At 43.8% G+C, this 23478-nt stretch overlaps 1 protein-coding gene across 3 annotated transcripts in view; it reads left to right on the forward strand.

Annotated features, from left to right (window-relative positions):
* Positions 1–12959, forward strand: part of LOC113048844 (spectrin beta chain, non-erythrocytic 4-like) — a 29482-nt gene extending 16523 nt beyond the window's left edge. For all 3 annotated transcript variants that reach the window (XM_026210743.1, XM_026210744.1, XM_026210742.1), the window contains 14 exons: positions 354–484; positions 751–955; positions 1315–1560; positions 1664–1798; positions 2405–2649; positions 2811–2949; positions 3869–3953; positions 4046–4236; positions 5414–6372; positions 6881–6941; positions 7874–8127; positions 8680–8850; positions 9501–9543; positions 9661–12959. In XM_026210743.1, the coding sequence (XP_026066528.1) occupies positions 354–484; positions 751–955; positions 1315–1560; positions 1664–1798; positions 2405–2649; positions 2811–2949; positions 3869–3953; positions 4046–4236; positions 5414–6372; positions 6881–6941; positions 7874–8127; positions 8680–8850; positions 9501–9543; positions 9661–10002 (3207 nt within the window). In that variant the 3' untranslated portion in view covers positions 10003–12959. The remainder of the gene's footprint in view (positions 1–353; positions 485–750; positions 956–1314; positions 1561–1663; positions 1799–2404; positions 2650–2810; positions 2950–3868; positions 3954–4045; positions 4237–5413; positions 6373–6880; positions 6942–7873; positions 8128–8679; positions 8851–9500; positions 9544–9660) is intronic.
* The last annotated feature ends 10519 nt before the right edge of the window (positions 12960–23478 follow it).

Consider the following 23478-nt stretch of genomic DNA (forward strand, 5'->3'; position numbering starts at 1 on the left):
GCGGTGCCAGCCTGAGTTATTTTCTGTTCATTGCCAGTTCATTCAGTAAAGACAGTTAACAATCTAGCTTCTGAGTACTAAGTTATTAACCCAACAATAGAAGGGTCAGTTAATTTTTTTTTTGCAGTGGGCCGTGCAAACATATGTGTTTGGTTGTGTGGGCCATGAGTTGAAAAAGGTTGGGAACCACTGCTCTATGGGAAAGTACCCAAACTACATTGCTCCAAAAAAGTTGCCTGGCAAAATTGTTGTCTTCAGAGTAGAGACCATAGCAGGGTTGAAAACTGCGGTCAAGTCTGCTTGTCTTTTACTTTGTTAACCAATATTATTCTCTCTATCCTCTTTGTCTGTAGGATGAGGCCAGCACTTTTAGGTTACTGAAAGAGCAGTTGGCATTAGAGCAAACAGTGGAGAATTATGCAGAGACAGTGAGCTCACTGTCCCAGCAGTGCCGTCGCATGCTTGAGCTGGGACATCCTGACAGGTACATAAATATACACTGATGTGTGTAAAAAGCTAAAATTATTGATTTCTGAAGAATCTTGCAACTAGGAGGACTGCTGAATATTCAACTTTGCAATCACAGGAATAAATTACATTTTAAAATAGAAAACATTTATTTTAAATTGTGGTAATATTTCACAATAAAATTTGACCCCAAATGTTAGATGTAACTGTTTTTAAGGACAGAGTGTAACCAGAATCAGTTTTCCTGTTGTCTATCTCTCTCTCTCTCTCTCTCTCTCTCAGTGAGCAAATCACCAAACAGCAGGCTCATATAGACCGGCTATATGTATCTCTAAAAGACCTGGTGGAACAGAGGAAAACAAAGCTGGAGCAGCAATACTGGCTGTATCAGCTGAAGCGAGAGGTAGAGGCACTGGAGAAATGGATCTCTGAGAGGGAGGCTGTCGCCAGCTCCACTGACCTCGGCCAGGACCTCGAGCATGTCACGGTATCACCAGCTCACATACACACACATTGCCAAGTGTTTTAACTCAAGAATGTAATATATACTGCCATCAACTTAAAAATCGAGATGAGATCAATATTGATCCTGTTTACTTTATTAATCCTCCTATTCATTATTCTGCCACTGAAAGAATTTTCCTTTCTGCTAATGGCACTTTGGTTGGAAATAATAAAAAAGCTGTTAAGGCTACTGTTTATTAAAAATGAAGCCAATAGTTAATGTAATATCACATTTAATGTTGCAAATAGATGAAATCAAGTCCTGTGCTGTTGTTTTCCCCTGTTGAAGCCTCTGTGAGCTGATCTCTGTCATGTCGCTTTGGTCCTGTTTCATTTTCCCAGGATCTGCAGGGCAGCTTTACTCAGTTCTTCACTGAGACACGTGCAGTCGGCCAGAAACAGATGGATTCGGTCAATAAGATGGTGAATGAGATGATTGACTGCAGTCACTCTGATGCTGCCACCATTGCAGAGTGGAAAGATGGGCTGAATGAGTCCTGGGCGGATCTTCTGGAGCTCATGGAGACCAGAGCGCAGATGCTTGCAGCATCGTACCAGCTACACAAGTTCTTCAACGACTGCCAGGAGGTAAACTGGGACACATACAGCCCTTAAAACACTTTTTAAAAACCCATTCACAGATGACTGAAATATGAGGAATCATCATTCTGTCTGTGTTTGTGTTTTGTAGGTGCTGGTCCAGATCGAGGGAAAGATGAGACAGCTGCCAGAGGTGAGGTCATGTCAGATGAGCTCGGCCAACCCTGGCACACTACATAGACTCCTGCACTCTTTTGAGCACTCCCTGCAGCTGCTGGTCTCACAGGTAAGACTCACACTAGCACACACACACACACACACACACACACACACACACACACAAAACAACAGCACCTGTTCTGACCAGGTGCAGCAGCCACAATAAATAAATGTTATGGCTGGTTCATTGTCCTGACCCAGCAAGGGGTGCTTCCCATTTCAGTCTAGAAGCACAACAACACTCAGAAACACAGTTACAACAATCATACAGTGCTGAATAACATGGAAACTTATTGATGCCATGGAATAAAAAAAAGGTAATTGCAACTTTTTATCTCACAGTTCTGAGTTTTTTGTCTTAGTTGTAAGTTTTAATCTTGCAGTTCTGACTTTTTTCTACTCAGAATTCTAGTTTGCAGTTTTTTAAAAAAAAATTTTTTTTTTTTTAATTGTGAGGTAAAAAGTGGCAATTACCTTTTTAATTTTTCTATCCCATGGCTGAAACAAGCTTTTATAAATTACTTGAAAGAATGAGTTAACATTAAATGGTTTAATTGTAGGTACTTTTAATAGTTTTATTAAATGTTTTAATTGGCAAATATTTTTAGATGCCCCCTAAGTGTCAGTAAATAGATACAAGTAATTTTTACCTTTGTTTTTACCTTTATCTCAGGTACGCCAACTGCAAGAAAACGCAGTTCAGCTGCGTGCAATTTATGCCGGAGAGAAGGCAGATGCCATATTGTCCCGTGAGCAGGAAGTGATGCAGGCCTGGAAAGAGCTCCTTGTTGCATGTGAGGGCAGCCGTGTGCAGGTCACCACAGTAACCGATAAGATCCAGTTCTTCGCTGTTGTGCGGGAACTGAGCATGTGGATGGATGGAATAATGGGACAGATTGGCTTAACTGATGATGCCAGGTACCAGATCTATTATAGAACCATCTGAGTCATCCTGAATCTACAATTGGATTTAAACCAATCACAGTAGACCATTTGCATCAGGATAATGTGTGTGCGTGTTTCTTGTTTGTGTCTGGGCGTGGGTCTTGGTGTTGGGCCGGTCCTTGTGAACGTGTCAGGGACCTCTCTGTGCTGGATGGCATGATGTCCCAACATCAGAATCTGAAGAGTAAAATAGAAAACAAGAGCAAGAACTTTGTGCATTGTGTGGAGATGGGAAAAATGCTGCTAGCTGCACGCAACCCTGCAGCTGAAGAGGTACACAAACACATGCATGGAATTAAAATGAACCCGATAAGCTTAACTTTCTATGAATTACTATGTAATTTAAATAAAAAAATCTACAGATATAAAAAGGATATATATGGAAAAAAAAGTTACATTTAGGAGTATAATATTTGTCCCTTTCCATAGGGCCATATGAATTGCGCATACATGTCAAGTTATATAGACTCACCTAGTGTTAAGTGTTTTTAGTGAGTAGAAGAATGCTTTAAAAAAATGCTGGATTTGTAAAAGTAAAAGTGTTCACGGCATCATACCATAATGCATTTTCCAAAAACAGGCTCATGTCTTAAAGTTTGCATTTATATGGATTATAGGTTTATCTGAGCTTAATGTCACAGGGGATGATTTTTATTCAAACATTTGTCACGAAATACCATTCAAATGTTTTAGGTTTGTACTTTCTTAATGTCATACTCACCAAGGGTTTGATGAACAAATAAAGTAAAAACTGTAATATTGTGGAAATTATTCACATTTAAAATAACAGTTTCAATATGTTTTAAAATGTAACTGACCACCCTCTGCTCGTGTCACACGATGCTTCAGAAATCATTCTGATTTGCTGAATTGTTTTTGTGGAAATCAAGATTTTTTTTAGGAATCTTTGATGAACAGAAAGTTTAGAATGTAACATTATAAATGTCTTTACCTTCAAAATAATGTATCTGTACTAACTAGAAGTATTAATTTCTTTAAAAAATAAATAGATAATATAAAATAAAATAAAATGAATTAATAATGACCCCAGACTTTTGAACAGTTGTGTAAAGGTCTAAGAATTTAAATTTGGTTTCTCCTGCACATTCACTACTTTTTTGCATTTTGCATTGAACATGGATCACTTGCCATTAGTGTTCTGCACATAAATGATTGCAACCCTCTGATCCAGGTAAAGGAGAAGCTGGAGTATATAATGGCAAAGCAGAAAGATCTGAATGAGCGATGGGAACAGCACTGGGAGAAGCTTCAGCAAGGTCAGTGATGTCATTGTTGTAACATCATGTTGAAGGTCTGCCAGTCTGATACTTTCTCAGGGTTATCCACAACCTTTATTTGTACCCTCCAGCCCAGCAGAGGCTCCAGTCCAACCAGCCGGGATCAGTGGAGAAGTCCTGGCTCACAATCAAGGAACCAATCACTCCAAATACCCGTGAGGGAGGTGGTGGGACAGACGATGTGGAGGAGCTGATTCGCCGGCATGAAGCATTCCGGAAGGCTGCATCCACGTGGAAGGATCATTTCAGCTCGTTACGTCAGGTCATTATAGAAACAAAGACTTGTGTATGAACATTCAGGACCAGCACAGCACTGCAGAGGATCTGAAATAACAAAAGGGGGTGGTGACATAAGGCAGAGTAACATATATACCTGCTGTATGTGAAGTGGCCCATTCATGTATTTGTCTGGCATAAACAAACCTGCTGTAACTTCAGAGCTTCAGATATGAAATTAAAAGCTTCTGAGCAACTAACAGATAGGAAAGCATTGAATAATATTACTATATAAAACAAAATTAAAACAAAAAATTACTTGATATCTGATATAAAGATGTTTTAGAACACCAGATCATCCTTCGGATGAGACGTTAAACCGAGGTCCTGAATCTCTGTGATCATTAAAAAAATCCCCCATTGGCCTCTGACCGTCGTGGGCTCTTAACAATCCACATATCCACCACTCCTCTCCACCAGTAAGCTGGTGTGTGGTGGGCGTTCTGGCGCAATATGGCTGCCGTCGCATCATCCACATGGATGCTGCACACTGGTGGTGGATGAGGAGAGACCCCCTGACAATGTAAAGTGCTTTGAGTGCCTAGAAAAAGCACTATAAATGTAAGGAATTATTATTATTATTATTATTATTATTATTATTATTAATAAAGATACACATTTTCACCAGGCCTGCATGAATACAGACAAGTTAACATGATACCACCACGACCAAATATATTTGTGTCTAGAGTACTTTGTGACAGCTTCACACTCATTGTGACCCGTTTAAGTGAGAACAGCCTAAACTGTAACCGGAGACAACAATAACAATGCAGTGAAATAAGCTAATCACAACAAATAAACAAGCTCACTGAACATGAAAAAAAAATCATCATACCTTTTGCATACTCCATGAATATGCATTCTTAATGTAATGAGAAGTTCAATGCAGTGTAGGTTCAAATGTGTCCAATGTGCCCATCAAAATGTGACTTTGTAAAACACCTACGTAAACTAAAATGTCGCTGTGTAGAAATCTAATATTAATGTTAGAAAGCTAATGCATTTGGCAATTGTGCTGTTTTTTTTATCCATTAAAATCCCTTTTCACATTAATCATGACTCAGGGGGCAGGATTGTTCGGTTGACGTGGTGCTAGCCCTGCATATAAATAACATAAAACTAAGAACTACAATATCTTTCTCTCTCTTCTCCATCTGCAGGCAGAGAAAATGAAGGAGGAACTGAACAAGCAGCCTTCTACCTCCTCTCTCCTCAGCAGGCAAATGTTCCCTCTCTCCTGTCTCGTGCCCAGCTCCTCTTCCTCGTCCTCATCCTCCTCTCTCTTCCGTAACCCTCTTCAGGACTCACTTCTGGAGTCCAAGTCCGGGCTGGACCTCATGCACACCACAGAACACACCGTGGCGAACACACTCGCTCAGCGGCTCGGATCCTCTCTGAACCCTTACACACCTGTCATGAACGGCTCCTCGTACCACGGGCTGAACCAGTCATCAGGGGGTGTGGAGGGTCTTTCCTACCTAAAACAACAAAGTGTTTCAGGGTCGGATAATTCTAGCTATCAGGGGTTAAACCAACAAGTTGGTGTCTTGGGGGTGAACAGCTCCAGCTACACTGGACTTAACCAACAGGGTGTTTTAGGAGAAGACAGCTCCAGCTACCACAGCCTGAACCATTTAGGTGCTGTGGGGGTGGGAGCGGAGCCCAAAATAGGATATGCTTGGCAGCACCTGAAAGCTGACTGCTTTCAGCCCAAAATCAACCACATTCACAAAGCTGTTCCACCTTTACTAGAGGCGCACCGAGCCCAGCTCGCCGGTGGAGCAGCAAACATGCCAGCTCCTCCTACGGGCCTGGACCCCTCCCTAGAGATGATTCACAGCCGGTTACAGAGAGACCCCCGCGGGAGCCGATCTGACCCGCAAATGGATCACTTGAGGCGGGAGAGAGAGTACCGGCTTGGCCGACAGACCTCCAGCGAGCAGGAGATCCAGGCCCGACTTAACGAGCTCCCACTGATTGTAAGGCAGGAACGCTACCGTCGAAGAATGGAGAGACAGTCATCTAGTGAGCAGGAGGGCAACGGTAGGCAGAGAGTACAGAAACATGACTCCAGCGATGCAGAATCTGGGAAAGAGCCATCTGACAAGAGACCATCTGGGTGAGTGTTTGTGTATGTGTGTTTGCTTGGCTATATTTTGGGAACAAAACCTCCTTTCAGAGAAGTAAAAATAGTTCTAAAATTGTATGCTAAAAACCAAAACATTCGGTTTTGGGGGTACGTTTAATGTTTGGGTAAGTGTTAAAGATCCACATGAGGAGAGTAAAACTCTGAAATCAGCCAATAGTATCAATAAAGCTTAATAAACTAAATGAATGAAGTGTTGTTATTTTTAACCAAATCTTTTAACTAAAAGTGTTGCCGTTGCTTATTTAAAATGATAATATATTATTTTCAGTAAATTAAATAAATCTGAAATAAAATCTGAAAATTTGAAATGCATACTGTGGCAACTAACTGAAATAAAATAGGATGAAGGTCTAAAATTCCTCAAATAAAACTGAAATAAAAATGTTAAAATAACAAATGTGTATGTCTTTGTGTATGTGTGTGTGCTTTTATTTGTATAACTTTGTTGGCTTTCTCAACCTTTTTTAATTTTTTTTAGGGAGAAGCGTTCCACTATGGCTGAGATTGTTGAGCAAGCGCAGGAGAAAGAAGCTTGTCAAGTATGTGTCGAGTCTGTACTGGAATTTAATATTTATCATAGATTTAATTCACATCATGCATCATATTCCCCCTCACCATTTTAATGCATCATCTACACAATTAGTAATACTTTATCATTCAAATGTTTAATGTTAATTTGATTGAACTCTGTGCTCACTAAGGTTGCATTTATTTTAATCAAAAATACATTAAAAACAATAATAATTACTTTTAATAACAATTTTAAATTTTTTAAATATATTTTAAAGAGATATTACTCCAGTCACATGTTCCTTTAGAAATCAAATTTGCTAATTTAGTGCTTAAAGTTAAGAAAAGTTAAGTTGTTGTTTTTGTTGTTTTTATTTTTATAAACCTGGTTATTTAAAAAAAAAAAAAAAAAAAAAAAAACAATCTTAATGACCCCAAACTTTTCAGTAGCAGTGAATGTTCAGGCGATTGTGGTTTTGGAGAAAATCAGTCCACCACACACAGCTAAAATTTAAAGTTTGAGGATTTTTCTACCATTTGTGTCATGCAAAGAGAAATAAAAGTAGACTCACTGGAGGTACAGTACCTCTGGAGTATCTTACTCAAGGGCACAATAGTGATAGAGCAGAATTGTGATCTCAGAAATTCTTCACTTTCTGGGTCACCTTGCATCCTCTGAAACTTGGGACTGATTCCCAAACATTTTAGTCAGCAGTTCAGACTCTTAAGTATCTCTGCACATTTTATTGTTCAGGTTAAAATTATCTTATGCAGACTTTGAATTTGTTGTATACAGATACAGTGTTTATATATTTTTATTTGGAGATAGAAGATTTGACACTGAGATGTACAACAGTCCTAATTTCCATATATAACCATTTAGTTTTTTTTTATAGTTTACTATTTTATTTTTTTATAATAAATGATTCTGCTTCGTAAATTCACAAAGTGTATTTTCTAGGCGAGGGGAGATATGTACAGACCCCCCAGCAGTCTCTCTGCACCAGTGAGTCGTCTGGATCGCCCTCGAGCTCGAGACCGCCCCAAACCACGACGAAGACCTCGTCCAAAAGAGCCTGAGGAGCCACGGAGGTCCCGTTCTGCACCTGCTCAGAGCGTCCCATCCACATCTCAGCCTCCTACCCACACCGTTGAACATGAGGGCTTCCTGTACCGGAAACACGAAGAGGAGGGGAAAGAGAGAAGCCCAAATAGGTGTGTTTCTTACTAGCTGAAAAAAATCACATTGTCCTATTGACATTTTTTCTCTCACAATCGTCCCCCAGTTACTATAATTGTATTTTGAATAATCTATTTGCTTTTCGTCGCTAATGCTAATACACTAGAAATCCTGTTACTAAAGCTAATAGCTGATTATGCTAATGTTAACACTGTGTTCAGAATAGCATGCATTGCTAGTACATAGTATACAAACACAGTAAATAACCACAAACTGAATCTGATTTATTTAGAGTGATCTGGAAATACTACATCCAGTTTAGGGTTAGGGTTGTATACAGCATGCGGGTTCATCATTCAAATGAATTATGAATAGTGAAAGATGTGGGAACAAATGAATCCATCATTTAAATGCATTTTGTGATCAACCATTATTTAGAATTTTGGATGGGACACAAGTTGTGGTCGTGGCCTAACAGTGCATTAGAAATGCTATTATGAGTGTGTTTGCCTGCTAATAGCAATATTAAATGCCTTGGTGAGGCCTAGTAACTAACAGTTTTTTCTAATTATCTAAACCTCTTGCAGCAAGTCGTGGGTAAATCTGTTCTGCGTGCTCAAACAAGGGGAGATCGGTTTCTACAAGGATTCCCGACACAAAACAACACCCTACAATGATGAGCCACTTCTCAACTTGGCCATCTGTGAATTTGACACAACCAACGGATACAAAAAGAAGAAGAATGTCTTCATTCTCAGGTAAAATTAACTAAATAAATATCCCATTGCTTTTTTCAGTTTTTGTGTTCATTTATTTCCTATTGAAAAAAAAAGATATGGTGTGGGACATACTGGAGGATTGCTCTTTTCTTTCTTTTTTAAAAAATGAATAAATTAATGCTTCAATTCAGCAAGGATGCGTTTAATTGATCACACTTGACAGAAATCTTTGCGACATTGTTACTCTGTAACTTGACATTTAAAATAACTGCATTTTAAACTTTCATTTAAGCAAAGAATATTGAAAGAAATGCATCACAGTTTGCACTAAAATGTTAAGCAGTAAAGAAGGTTTCTCGAGCACTAAATCAGCAAATAAGAATGATTTCTGAAGGGTTATGTGACTCGGAAAGACTGGAGTAATGGCTGCTGAAAATTCAGCCTTTTTATCACAGGAATAATTTACATTTTAAAATAAATAACAAATAGAAAAAAATACTTCAAAATATTAATGTTTTGCTGTAGTTTTACTTAAATGGAGAATCAGTGAGCATAAGGGACTTCTTTCAGAAACATTTGAATTGTAGCGTACTGTATGCCAAAGCAACAAACACTTAATTCTGTTTGATCGTTCCCTTTGAACACTTTACCACTTTTTATAAATGTATGTGTTTCTAATGTTTTTTAAGGACCACTGCTGAAGGGGACTACATCTTCCTGGCTAAGGATGAGGTATGTCAGACAAAGCCCCACCTGAGTGAAAAATCAGATCAGAGTTGTTTGGTAAATATTCTGCCTATTGTGGTCTATATTACATGAGTGTGTGTTTGTGTGTGCTCTGTGTTACAGGAGGATCTGAAAGGTTGGGTCAACAGCATCAACGCTAGCCTAAAGGAGATCGAAGAAATCGCCAAGTGGGAGAAAGCCACAAACTCCTCCACCGACCCCGACAAATCAGAGCGGAAGGAGCGTTCTGAAGGGGCGGAGCCATCAGAGGGGGCGGAGAGATCAGAGAGGTCAGAGAAGTCTGAGCGCTCAGACCGATCGGATAAAATAGAGGCATCGGACAAAAGCTCAGAAAAGAGGGACACATCCGAGAAGGAGAGAGGAGGTAGAGCTGAAAGAGGAGAGAGGGGCGAACGAGGAGACCGGGGTTCCAGGGGTTCCAGCACTTCGGGAAAGAGCAAATGACTCATCTCTCCACACCTTTATTTACACATCCATCCCTCCATCTTTCCAGAGAGAAGACAGGACTTGCATTTCTCTGTCTCTGTCGCTCTGTTTGTCCTGACAGCCTGATTTTCAGGACCGACGTGTTTGATGTTCCTTGAATTTGTCGATGTGCGTCTGTGTGCGTGTGCCAATGTGTTGAAGAGATTGTCTGTGAATGAATATGAAATGAACAGTATAAGGCCGAATCCCAGCATCAGAGGGCCAGTTCAGCCGCCCTGCTCGACTCACAGAAAAGGCACTTTAGATTATTGAGGATGACTATAGCCCTTAATATTTTAGAAGCGTTTTCTCGAAGCAATATACTGTATGTAGTAACCGATTTAAGCTGCTCTGCTCTTCCAAGCGAGTGTGTGAGAGAGAGAGAGAGAGAGAGAGAGAGAGAGAGAAAGTGACAGAGAAGTCTTTCAGAGAGAAATCTGGTGCGCTAGTAGGGTAGTAGTATTTCCTCCTGATTGATATCCTTGCACAGCCCCACACAAGCATACGCACATGCACTGTGCATCATGGGAAAATGTTTGGTATGGAACACCATTCTCTCACTCAAGGCCGTACACGTCTTCCACCTGCTGCTTGTAGTAATGGTTTTAATCATCAGTACTGTGGTCAGTCCAAATTACACTCGATGAAGTGACTCGATCACAAAATGTGAATATAATGTGGCAGTGTGTGTGTGTGTGTGTGTTTGTTTGAATACAGCTCCATCCAGAAGGAGATCAGATGTAATATGTATAATCTCATTGATCGTATTTCTTAGGTTATCATGATACAAATTTAAAGAGTGATATTATTGTTCCCTGAGCTAAGATGAAGTATGATCAAACACCTCCATACATGTACAAATATGCTGCTTTTTATCATCTCTGCCCCCTTACATCACTCTTTGATTGTAAAATGATTAGTACACACAAAATAGGGTGTCTGTGATTTTGTCATGCTATAAAGAAAAAGACTGTATATATATTTGTATATATACTAGTAAACGAGATTTACTTCTGAGCTGCAGTGTCTAATTAAAAAAAATATAATTTTTATCGACGTATGAAAATGTAACAAGTAAAAAAACAAAGAGTTATTTAAAATGCCCCTGGCTGAATTCAGACAATAAACGTGTGTGTTAGCCGCCTTTTCCAGGACATCTTGTATACGGAAATGCAACTTTTACAGTTTACGGTTTTGTTTTGTTTTGGCCAGAGCAAAAGATCAGGATCCTTGTAAAAAGAAATCACCGTTAAACCCTCATCAGAGACTGTTTTGTGTTAGTTTAAAGAAAACTGTCTCTCGACAGCTGTTGTGATTCCTATGATCAAGACAATGATTTTCCCCTTCAGATATATAGGTGCAAATTATATTTACACAGATATAAAAATGTCCAGAAACCAGAATCATTCATTTAAAAGAAAAACTCAGTTTGTCTGTTTTGAAGGTGTTTTTCCACTTGTTTGTAATGATGGCCTAATGCTTTAATTTACATTGTAAACAGATTGGTGAGGTCAAGCTTTTCCTGTCTAGCTCTGTTTTCACAGCACAGACGTGTTCTTCTGAGTTCAAACCCTGACTGGCCTCATTGTCTATGCAACAGCAAATTTCAGCGCCATACAAAACCCAGTTTCTGAAATTGAGATTAAACCATGTGGAAACTAGTCCTTATATAATAATCACATTTGTAATAATCCAACACAAACCTACAAATCTCGTCTTGGAAGATCAATAAAATTAAGACTCGTCTAATGTGTCCCTTTTTTTCTCACTGTGGATGCCTTATGAATGCATGTAATAAGGAGATGTGGACACCAGCTCCATTATTGTATTCGTATGTTCGGAATAAAACACTCATGACAAAAAACATTGCTTACAGACACACTTGACCTCTGATCAGCTCCAGTAAAACATGCAATATTTGAATTTTAAAAGCTGAGCTGATTGAGTTCACTTGCTTTCAGAAATAAGTGAGTTCCTGCTGTCACATAAGACAGAACACATACCCTATGAAGACAGAAAACAGCACACCCTTCAGTCAGGCTTAGGGTCAAAACTGCTACTGAGTGGATGTGTGTTTGGTCATTGTCATAAAAACTGCATAACTAGAGACGAAGCTTGTTTTGCACTGCGTATCGGTGTCTGATAAATGTGACTGAGGGTGAATGAACGTCTGTTGCTGTGTATGTCTCTGTCTTACCTTACTCCTAACAACCAGTCTACCAACTCTCCCCTCCCAAAGCATTAAATAACAATTTAACTTATTTGACTTAACCTTTTGACTCTTCTACATATCAACATTTGTTTTTGTCTGCCTGCAAAAAGCACAATTTCTCCCTGAACAACAGTCTGGAGTATTAGAAAATAGCATGATCCCTGCATTTCTTAAAGCTGCCACACGAGTTCAGTGTTGCAAAGGCTTAAATAATATTTATTTGAACTCTTCCATTTATGGTTTTTAAACCCATATGTTTGTCTGTGATTTATTTATTTTTTAGACCACGTGGTCATTTTATTGCTTTGCTAAGCCTTGCTTTGTTTCTCTCCAGCTTGACCTCACCAGTAAGGATTTAAATTTAAATTCATTGCTTCAAAGAATGGAGAAAAAAGCCCTAAAATGTATGGAGTGTGTGGGTTGCCCTCCTTTATTTGAAGTCAGTTGTTTCACATGTGAAATTAAAGAAAACAATATTAAGTTGCATGAAAGAGAATATAGAGGTGATTTCTATGCAACAGCTGTGCATGTTTATCAAAAGGGTTTGAATCTTCAGAAAAGCACTGAGTTTGGATGATGATGATGATGATGATGATGATGATGATAGAGATGAAGATGGAGAAATGAGTGGAATGAGCAGATCACTTGTATAGCTGAAATGAGACATTAAATCATTTATGTACTGATATCTGCACTAATTCATAAATACAGGTTGTATATATCAGTCTGCTGTGGAGTTTTGATTTTTGTTTCTGTTTGCATTTTACAAGTCTGCTTAAATAGTTTTTCATATATAAAAAATGCGCTATTTGAACATATTTGATTATTCACTAATTCATATTTTACATTACACTTTTAAAGTACCTTTATATTTAAATAATAATTAACTGAGGATTTTTGTTAATTCACGTCTAAAAGTTCCCTATCTGTCGGTCACTACGAGTTATGTCGACCGACAAATGGGGTCTCACTTGGGAGGCCAATCATCTCTGATTTTAAGAGAAAACGCCAATGAAATTGGCAAGTGGATTAACACACCTGAGCCACTCCCTGTGCCAGCGGGTATAAATAGGGCGACAGGTGCATCCACTCATTAGATTTTTGCTTCAGAGCCGAGTAGTCGATGAAGAAGATCACTACAAAGCCATTCATCTTTGTTTTTGCTGAACTGTTCCTGGTCGGTGTGACGGCGCGTTACAGCGGTGTCCCTGCGAGACGGCGATTCCCCTGGGCGCTTCGGCTAAAAGAGACAGTTCTAAAAGAGCAAATCACGGACGATTCGCGTCTTTTTCAAGATGCCGTTTCGTCCGTGTCCTTCTGGATGCGGTCGTTTCCTGTCTTCGGTTGACGGTCACGAGCGTTGTCTGCAGTGTCTGGGCGTCCAACACGCTGAGGCTGCGCTCGTGGATGATTCATGCGTCTACTGTGGGCGTATGAACATGGCAGCGCTGCGATCGCGTCTCTCACTCCTCAAGGGGAGTGCAGCAGACCCCTCTGTCGCCACCCGTCCCGGTCTCTCTGGCTCGAGCAGAGGGCCGCCGGCTGGCGCTCTGGGAGATCTGAGGATCACAGTGAGAGCTTCTCCGCCGGGCCACGCCCCACGGACCTCTCACTCCTCACGCAGCGACTGTCCCGTGCAGCTGCCGATTGATTCTGCTGGGCCGTCTCACAGCGGTCCCAGCGTATCTTTCGGTGCGCCGCCCGAAGACCAGATGTCGATTGCTGCATCGGGGGATGGGTTATCGACCTCTGAGGATGAAGGTTCGGCGGGGCTGCCCCCCTCGGGTGTTGTCGCTGCTGCCGAATCGGACTTGGAGTTGTCGGCCATGCTTGCCCGGGCAGCCGTGAGTATCGGACTGGAGGTGACTACACCGCCCAGTCCCGAGCCCTCACGGCTGGATGATTGGTTTCTCGGCGCGGGACGCGGCTCACAACCTCGTTCTGCTCCGGTGCCTTTCTTCCCGGAGGTGCATGAAGAGGTGACGAAGTCGTGGACGGCCCCTTTCACGGCCAGAAGCCCCTCTTCTCCCTCTTCCATCCTCACCACCCTCGATGGCGGGGCAGCCAGGGGGTACGTAGAGGTTCCCCAGGTGGAGAGGGCGGTTGCGGTGCACTTGTGCCCACAAAACGCCGCCACTTGGAGGAATTGTCCGCGCCTCCCGTCCAAGGCCTGTAAGCTGACAGCCGCACTCGCTGCCAAGGCTTACAGTGCTGCGGGCCAAGCTGCCTCTGCCCTGCATGCCATGGCTATCCTGCAGGTACACCAAGCCAAGGCACTCAAAGCCATGCACGAGGGTGGTACTGACCCGGGGTTGATGCAGGAGCTGCGCACGGCGACTGACTTCGCCTTACGGGCAACGAAGGTCACGGCGCGGTCCCTCAGGAAGGCGATGTCCACGCTGGTGGTCCAGGAGCGGCATCTCTGGCTGAACCTGGCTAAGATGAGGGACATGGACAAAGCGCGCTTTCTCGACGCCCCCATCTCCCAGGCAGGCCTGTTCGGCGACACTGTCGAGGACTTTGCCCAGCAGTTCTCGGCGGTACAGAAGCAGACTGAGGCCATCCAGCACATCCTGCCCCGACGTGTCTCTCCGGCTGCCACCGTTCCGTCGCGGGTAGCGCCTCAGCCTGCTCGTCGCCGTGGGCGCCCCCCTGAATCCTCTACGCCAGCTCCGCCCCGTGCTGAGAGTTCTTCGAGGCCGGCGCGTTGAGCCCCGCGCAGGAGAGCGACGCCCCCCGTGTCACTCCCGGCTGCGAAGTCCTCCAAGAAGTCGACCAAGCGGCCCTGACACGGGCAACTCGGAGATGCGGAGAACTGCTCTTCAGGAGATGGCGAAGACAGCGCCACTCCTTCCCCCGGAGGAGGGCCGGGCGGAGAATCTTCAGTTTCTGTTTTGTTCTGTTCCGCCACTGGCCGGACGCAGTGCCTTCTGGGCCTTCCGGCACGACTCCCCATCGCTGCACCACTGCGGGTATGTCGACTGTCCCTTTGGTGCCACTTGTACGGTATCTGGGAGCGTGGCTTGCGCTGCCCAACCCGTCACGCTGGCTCATCCGGACGGTTCGACTCGGCTATGCGATTCAATTCGCCCGGCGACCCCCCAAGTTCAATGGCGTGCTCGAGACTTCGGTGGCAGTCCAGGACGCCCCTGTCTTGCGCGAGGAGATTGCTGTCCTCCTGGCGAAGGATGCAATCGAGCCGGTCCCTCCAGCCGAGATGAGGACGGGGTTTTACAGCCCTTACTTCATCGTGCCCAAGAAGAGCGGTGGCCTTCGACCTATCCTGGATCTGCGAGTCTTGAATCGGGCCCTACACAAGCTCCCGTTCAGGATGTTGACGCAGAAACGCATTATCAAATGCGTCCAGCCCCAGGACTGGTTTGCAGCGATCGACCTGAAAGACGCGTACTTTCATGTCTCTATCCTCCCTCGTCACAGACCGTTCCTGCGCTTTGCTTTCGAGGGTCAGGCATGGCAGTACAAGGTCCTCCCCTTCGGGCTCTCCCTGTCCCCCCGTGTCTTCACGAAGGTCGCGGAGGGCGCCCTTGCCCCACTTTGGGAAGTGGGCATCAGGATCCTCAACTATCTCGACGACTGGCTCATTATAGCCCGGTCCCGAGAAGAGTTGTGCGATCACAGGGACTTCGTGCTTCGGCACCTCAGTCAGTTGGGGCTTCAGGTCAACCGAGAGAAGAGCAAGCTCTCCCCTGTGCAGAGAATCTCTTATCTCGGTATGGAGTTAGACTCGGTGAGTATGACGGCACGTCTCACCAGCGAGCGTGCCCACTCAGTGCTGAACTGCCTGAGTTCCTTCAGAGGCAGGACAGTGGTACCGCTGAAACACTTTCAGAGGCTCCTGGGGCATATGGCATCCGCAGCCGCAGTCACGCCGCTCGGGTTGCTTCATATGAGACCACTTCAGCACTGGTTACACTCCCGAGTCCCGAGATGGGCATGGCGCCACGGTACACATCGTGTGTCGCCGCCTATTCAATCCTTGGTCGGACCTTGCCTTTCTACGGGCCGGCGTGCCCTTAGAACAAGTGTCCCGGCACGTTGTTGTCACAACAGATGCCTCCAACTCGGGCTGGGGCGCGACATGCAACGGGCAGGCAGCCTCAGGGTCCTGGACAGGACCTCGACTGCTTTGGCACATCAACTGCCTGGAGTTGCTGGCAGTGCATCTAGCTTTGCGACGGTTTCGTCCGCTAGTGCTGGACAAGCACGTGTTGGTCCGCACGGACAACACTGCGGCTGTTTCGTACATCAACCGACAAGGCGGGTTACGATCACGTCGCATGTCTCAACTCGCCCATTCATCTCCTCCTCTGGAGTCAGACGTGGCTCAAGTCGCTGCGCGCTGTCCACATCCCGGGGGAGCTCAATCGTGCAGCCGACGCGCTCTCACGACAGCTCACTTTCCCCGGGGAATGGCGACTCCATCCCCAGACGGTCCAGCTGATCTGGAGTCGATTCGGGGAAGCCCAGGTAGACCTGTTTGCTTCCCACGAGTCCTCCCACTGCCAGCTGTACTATTCCCTGTCCCAGGCCCCCCTGGGCACAGATGCACTGGCACACAGCTGGCTTCGGGCTTTACGCAAGTATGCGTTTCCCCCAGTGAGCCTGCTCGCACAGACACTGTGCAAGGTCAGGGGGGACGAGGAACAGGTCCTGTTGGTTGCGCCTTACTGGCCCACCCGGACCTGGTTTTCGGAACTCATGCTCCTCGTGACAGCCCCTCCCTGGCGCATCCCCCTGAGGAGAGACCTTCTCTCTCAGGGGCTTGGCACCATTTGGCACCCGCATCCAGATCTCTGGAACCTCCACGTGTGGCTTCTAGACGGGACGCGGCAGACCTAAGTGATCTGCCCCAGCGGTGGTAGACACTATCACTCAGGCTAGAGCCCCTTCTACGAGGCAGGCCTATGCTCTGAAGTGGAGTCTGTTCACGAATTGGTGTTCTTCTCACCGAGAAGACCCCCGGAGATGCCCGGTCAGAGTCGTGCTTTCTTTCCTGCAAGGTAGGCTGGAGCGTGGGCTGTCACCCTCCACCCTGAAGGTGTATGTGGCTGCCATTGCAGTACATCACGATGCAGTGGACGGCCGGTCCCTGGGGAGGCATGACCTGATCGTTAGGTTCCTGAGGGGTGCCAGAAGGTTACATCCTCCTAGGACACCCCTGATTCCCTCCTGGGACCTCTCTATTGTCCTGGCGGGACTTCAGAGGGGTCCCTTTGAGCCGCTGGATTCGGTTGAGCTGAAGTTCCTGTCTCTCAAGACAGCGCTCCTGATCGCGCTCACTTCCATCAAGAGGGTCGGGGACCTCCAAGCATTTTCGGTAAGTGAAGAGTGCCTTGTGTTCGGGCCGGCCTACTCTCACGTTGTCCTGAGACCCCGGCCTGGATACGTGCCCAAGGTTCCCACCACTCCCTTCCGAGACCAGGTGGTGAACCTGCAAGCGCTGCCCCTGGAGGAGGCAGATCCAGCCTTGTCGTTGCTGTGTCCCATAAGAGCGCATCGCATATACGTGGACCGCACCCAGAGCTTCAGAAGCTCTGAGCAGCTCCTGGTCTGCTTTGGAGGTCAGCAGAAGGGGAAGGCTGTCTCTAAGCAGAGGTTGGCCCACTGGATAGTGGACGCCATCGCCTTGGCTTACCATTCCCAAGGCGAGCCGTGCCCCCTGGGGGTGAGGGCCCACCCCACACGGAGTGTGGCCTCCTCCTATGCGTTGGCGCACGGCACCTCTCTGGCAGACGTTTGTCGAGCTGCGGGCTGGGCGACACCTAACACCTTTGCGAGGTTTTACAACCTCCGTGTAGAGCCAGTTTCCTCCCGTGTGTTGGGTAACAGGTAATTGGCGGGAAGGGCTGGCTGGGTGTCTCGCTTGCTGCGCCATTCCCCCTAACACGGGGATGTGAGCGCCTTCTTCTCCCAGTAGAGTTCCCCGGTTGGCGTACCCTGGTCGAGCATCCTCCAGCACCCTCGGCGTCAGACTTGGCGGAGCAGTCTGTCGCCAGGCCCAGTACTGGCGTTAGCATGCCCGGAGCCGGTCAGCCCCTGTACTGGGCTAGGTGTCCATATGGCTGGGTTCCCTGCGGGTAATCCCATATGTGTATTCTTCCACGGTAAGGTTTCCCTCTTGGCAAACCCGTGTCTTCCCTTGACAGATCGCTCTGTCGGTCTCTTCTGGCAGCCGTTCCATCCCTACTCCAAGGTAGGACCTGCCTCAGAGACCCTTTCCATATGTAGTACTGCCCCCTGGGTCAGTCCATATCGGTATATCCACATGTCACCTCCCTACGGGTAGGATGTGGTCTCCGTAGCGACCTTTCCTAAAGGCTCGCTTCCCCATTGTCTTGCCAGCTGAAAGAACAAATAGGGAAGATTTGAAGCAATCTTTTGAAGGTTGATATCCCTTCCATTTACTTTATGTGGGTGGAACAGCAGCATGGCCTTCTCCAGCAGCGATGTACTCACCCTTTGGCCCCTTCGGTACCAAGGTCAGTGAATTTGCGCTGGGGCTTTGGGAAGGTTACGACCTTAAGCGTAGCTTTTGTGGCACGCCAAGGCTTGTCAACAATTGCAGCGCCTCAGGGTTGTGACGAGGTTCAGGTTATGGCGTTTTCCATAGGACCCCATTTGTCGGTCGACATAACTCGTAGTGACCGACAGATAGGGAACGTCTCGGTTACGTACGTAACCCTCGTTCCCTGATGGAGGGAACGGAGACGTTATGTCCCCATGCCACAACCTTGAACCATTCGCTGTTGCCGGGACACGTTCTCGGCTCCTCAGCGTAAAACCTAATGAGTGGATGCACCTGTCGCCCTATTTATACCCGCTGGCACGGGGAGTGGCTCAGGTGTGTTAATCCACTTGCCAATTTCATTGGCGTTTTCTCTTAAAATCAGAGATGATTGGCCTCCCAAATGAGACCCCATTTGTCGGTCGACATAACGTCTCCGTTCCCTCCATCAGGGAACGAGGGTTACGTACGTAACCGAGACGTTTTGTGTTCAATCTGAAGTAGTTTGGGGGCATTTTTAGCGTTAATAGAGGTTTTTGACACTAGATGGCGACACCTACCTAAACAGATTTTAACAGTACGATTGCTCAGTCTTAAAAAAGTGCATTGCTTTGTTTGTTTGTTTGTTTTTCTTTTTTTTCAGAAGACAGTCTGTATCTTTTAATTTTCTCTTTTATTATAAATTTACTATATGCAAGTTAATCTAAGTTAACAAATGCTGTAGCTAGTTACTGTACAACTATTCCTTTTAGATTGAAAAAAGGGAAATTACCAATGAAATAGCATAAATGAACAGAATTAAAAGGTCGGTGTAAATCATTTATGAATAAATTATTTACAGGTAAATCCGGAGTCACAATGGTCAAATAATAAATAAAAAAATAAAAATCATTGTGATGTTTTATATCCCCTTGTCTTCAGGCAGAGATGCAGAAACAGATATAACTAGAATTAAAAGTTAGTGAACTAACTTTGATGTTGGCTTGGCCATCTTGGCCATGGAGCAAAAGAGCCAAAGTACTTGTGTGCCCAACATTGAGTTGCCCCGCTGCAAAATTAATACACATAATAATGCCATAAAAAAATACACCTGCAACAGTCTTTTTCCATGCTCCCTTGCTGTTTTCTTTTTTTAATAAAAAGCCTGGGCTATGATAACAGCTATGACAGGGTTGTCTAGCTGGATGTGAAATAAGTCTTGCCTATTTTTCTCGTGTATGTATTTCACAGTCCTGCCACCGTTGCGTTGTGGGCAACGACACACAAGATTACTGAAACAATGCATTTTAAATCAAGGAGATCAAAAGGGGTCCAAGCACAATGGTTTGTATAGATGATGCAGTTACACACTGTTTAAAATTGTTTAATTTGTACTGTATGTTCATTCTATTTATTTATTTGTGCTATTTACATAATGTTTACTTTTTTTAAGTTTGTTTTTGTTAATGTAAAATAGCACTGCATAGTCTTCACTGTAAGATAAAATACACAATCAAACCAAAATGTATTCAGACACCTTCAACATTTCTCACATAATCACAGTTTATTTGCTGTAGTTTAGAAACTGGTAATAATATATGACAATAACTCAGAACAAATTCATCTTGATAATTTCGGATAACTTTGATAAAAAGATATGTAATGGAATCAACCAAAACTTCAGACTGTCAGTATGACAATATTTACACAACTATCAATACTTTGTTGAACAGTTACCAAGCAAGAAATGCTTAATTTGGTTCAGTCTGTGGTGTGAAAAGGTTGCATTAACAATTAAAGAAAGAAACACTTAAGCAAAACATGGGCAGGTCCTTAATTATTATTTTTTTAAATCAATTTCACTGGTAGCCTACTGTATGAAGAATTAGTGGGTATAATATTTCACAGATCACTATTTTGCCATACTCACTTACATAAATGAACTAGTGGCCTGCACCCACTAGTAAAACAATTCTATCTTATTTTTGGATTGACTTTGGATAAATTCTTGTACTACAAGGTAATTCAGTCAAGAGCAGTGAGTGATTACTTTCATTTTCATACATTAAAGACACTGACAGCAGAGCTAGTAAATTAGGCGCGGTCCCTTTAAGAGACAAACGCATCCATTATGATGATACACATCCGATTTTTTTTTTTGCAAATCTTTACTTTCACTTAAGACATAACCACATACTTATTCGAACACACTTTCCAACACGGGTATTTCGACATATTTTGTATGTATTTGTTGTCGGTACAAAAGCAAGAAGACTTTGAGACGCGTCTCTGCTTGCTCCCTGAACAACACCGCGCTGCTGAATTGAGCTCTTTTGCTTTTCGCTCTTTTTTCTGTTTATTTAAACTGCGATTTGAATTTGTTCGTTCAGGTCCAGGAGGAAGTGAACGTCCTGAACGACAGCTCTCTTCAGTGTTGCTGTCCCTGTCCGCGATACGCGCGGCTCTCTCTCGTGCACACGCGCCATCAGCTGCTCAGTTCAGTTTCCCGCAGCGCGGGGCTGAAGCCAACTTGATGTGTTGAATGCTCGGAGCACGTTATAAAACGTATTCTTAAAATACACATTTCTGTTTTAATAAATGGTCATATTAAATCATAGCATAACACATAAGTAGGTACAAAAATAATCAGTGATGCATGCGACCCTTTTGGTCTCAGTGTAGCTCCCTGCTTTACCATGTTATGCAACGCTGAGCAATTGCTGCGACGTTAAGCCTGACAGAGAAATCTCACAAGCACATATAAACACTCATTTTCATATGTGTAATATATTCTTCTAATTGTTTTGTGCCGTTTCGCTGCAGTGTTTTAATGTGAAAGGCTGTAAATGTGTACTTCAAGTGTTCAGACAAATACATCGCGAGCTCATCTGTGACGTTCAGCATGATGATTCAGTTAGAAACCAGCTAAGACCAGCGTGACAGTGGCCAAAACTACTTTAAAACCATATAATATATTATTCTAATTGTTTTGTGCCGTTTCGCTGCAGTGTTTTAATGCGAAAGGCTGTAAATTCTCTGTGGACTTCAAGTGTTCAGAGAAATACATCGCCAGCTCGCGAGCAGTTGGCTGCCGCGAATACAGGGCCGCGGGAAGTAATTTTGAACAGGGGGTGCTGTGAATTTTTTTTTTTTTTTTTTGACAAAAAACCTATGAGCCTATAGGCCTATTTAAAATACATTTAAAAAATAAATACATTGAGATTTACTACTTTATTGTCATATACACTTCAGTGCACAGCCAGCCAGGGTCTGAAACACACAGACATCAGTTCTCAGATATGCGCAATGGGTTATTAATCTGAAGCAAAAGCAGAATCAGAAATAATAGTTTAATAATCGAAAGAAAACGAAATAATTACTTTCATTACAATTTCAGATAGCCTATACATACATGTGTAGCAGAAATGAGTCAAATCAGACAAATCAAAGAGTCTATCAGAGCTGTGTGCATTGAAACGAGAGCGGAATTCCTCAGGAAGTCATAAATCAGTTCTAGTGCCACAAGAACCAAGCAAGATAACCAACCAACCAACTTGTTCACACAACAGCTTTCAACATTAACACCAATATAACAATTATTGACAATTTTAATTCGAAGAAGAGATTGTCAAATTTATTGTTCGTGATTGGAATGCAACGCTGGACATCACATGTAAACCCAGGAGATCAAGTTAAATACTTGCATTGACTTCCCTCCCCCAGCCAGTGAAACCAGACTGAAATTCCTAAGGGGGAAGGGCTTTAAACCTTTGTCTTCACAGAAAAGTCCTTTGCCAGAGAATGGCAAAGAAACCCTTTTTATACATTATATATGGACCAGAATGAACTCAAAAAAGACTTATGAATGAATCATTCCATTGCTTAACTCCATATTCATTTACGTGTAACCCACACATTTGACTATCATGTATAATCACTTATTGTGTATGTCTTTTGATAACTATAGGATACCTAGTCATGTCTAGTATTCAAATAATCGCATTTTCTTGCTTGATATTGTCCTGACAATCATTTATTTGTAAAATATATCATAATCATGTTATAGGAATCATGTCCAAAATTAGACCCTGTGAGGCAAGAACCACATGCTTGGTAAGATAAACAATGATTTATGATACCCCAGACCCCAGGACCATATCTGATTGGTCAAGGCAACATTTGAGGGGTGGCCAACAAGGAAGTTTAAAAACTTTGGACACGATTAAATCTTGCTTTTTAGTTCTAGTCTAGCTGCTGCTATTAGCCATGTCGGCTTTTAGTTCCAGCCTTGCTCGTGCTATCAGTCATGCCTGCTCTTAGCTTGTAGCTTTGCTACCTAGCTTTAGCTTGTAGCATCTAGCCATGTGGTTAGTCATCATGGTTCTTTGAGCGCGGTTCCAGCGTGCCTGCCTGCTGCTACTTATGCCACAATGAGAAGGAACACAACCTAGTCTCGTCAAACTTTATTTCTTTTCTTTTCCATTTGAGAGTTTCGTGTTCTGAGTTAAGTTTTGTAACGTCCATTCAACTTCAACCAACGAACACGACTCTGCACTTTCAGCCAACGCCCAACAACCACGGGCTTCCCAAGACGTCACTTCACTACTGAACTTCCAACCAATCAGCGACACCGGGATACCCCTTTCAACTGGAGTCCCTTTCACAGCAAACGAAGGCAACGTATTCCGAGATATTTGTTGTGCTGGTGTATCTAATATAATTTTAACCCCATTGAGGA

The sequence above is a fragment of the Carassius auratus genome, chromosome 30 (genome assembly GCF_003368295.1).
Source record: "Carassius auratus strain Wakin chromosome 30, ASM336829v1, whole genome shotgun sequence".
Lineage (NCBI taxonomy): Eukaryota > Metazoa > Chordata > Actinopteri > Cypriniformes > Cyprinidae > Carassius > Carassius auratus.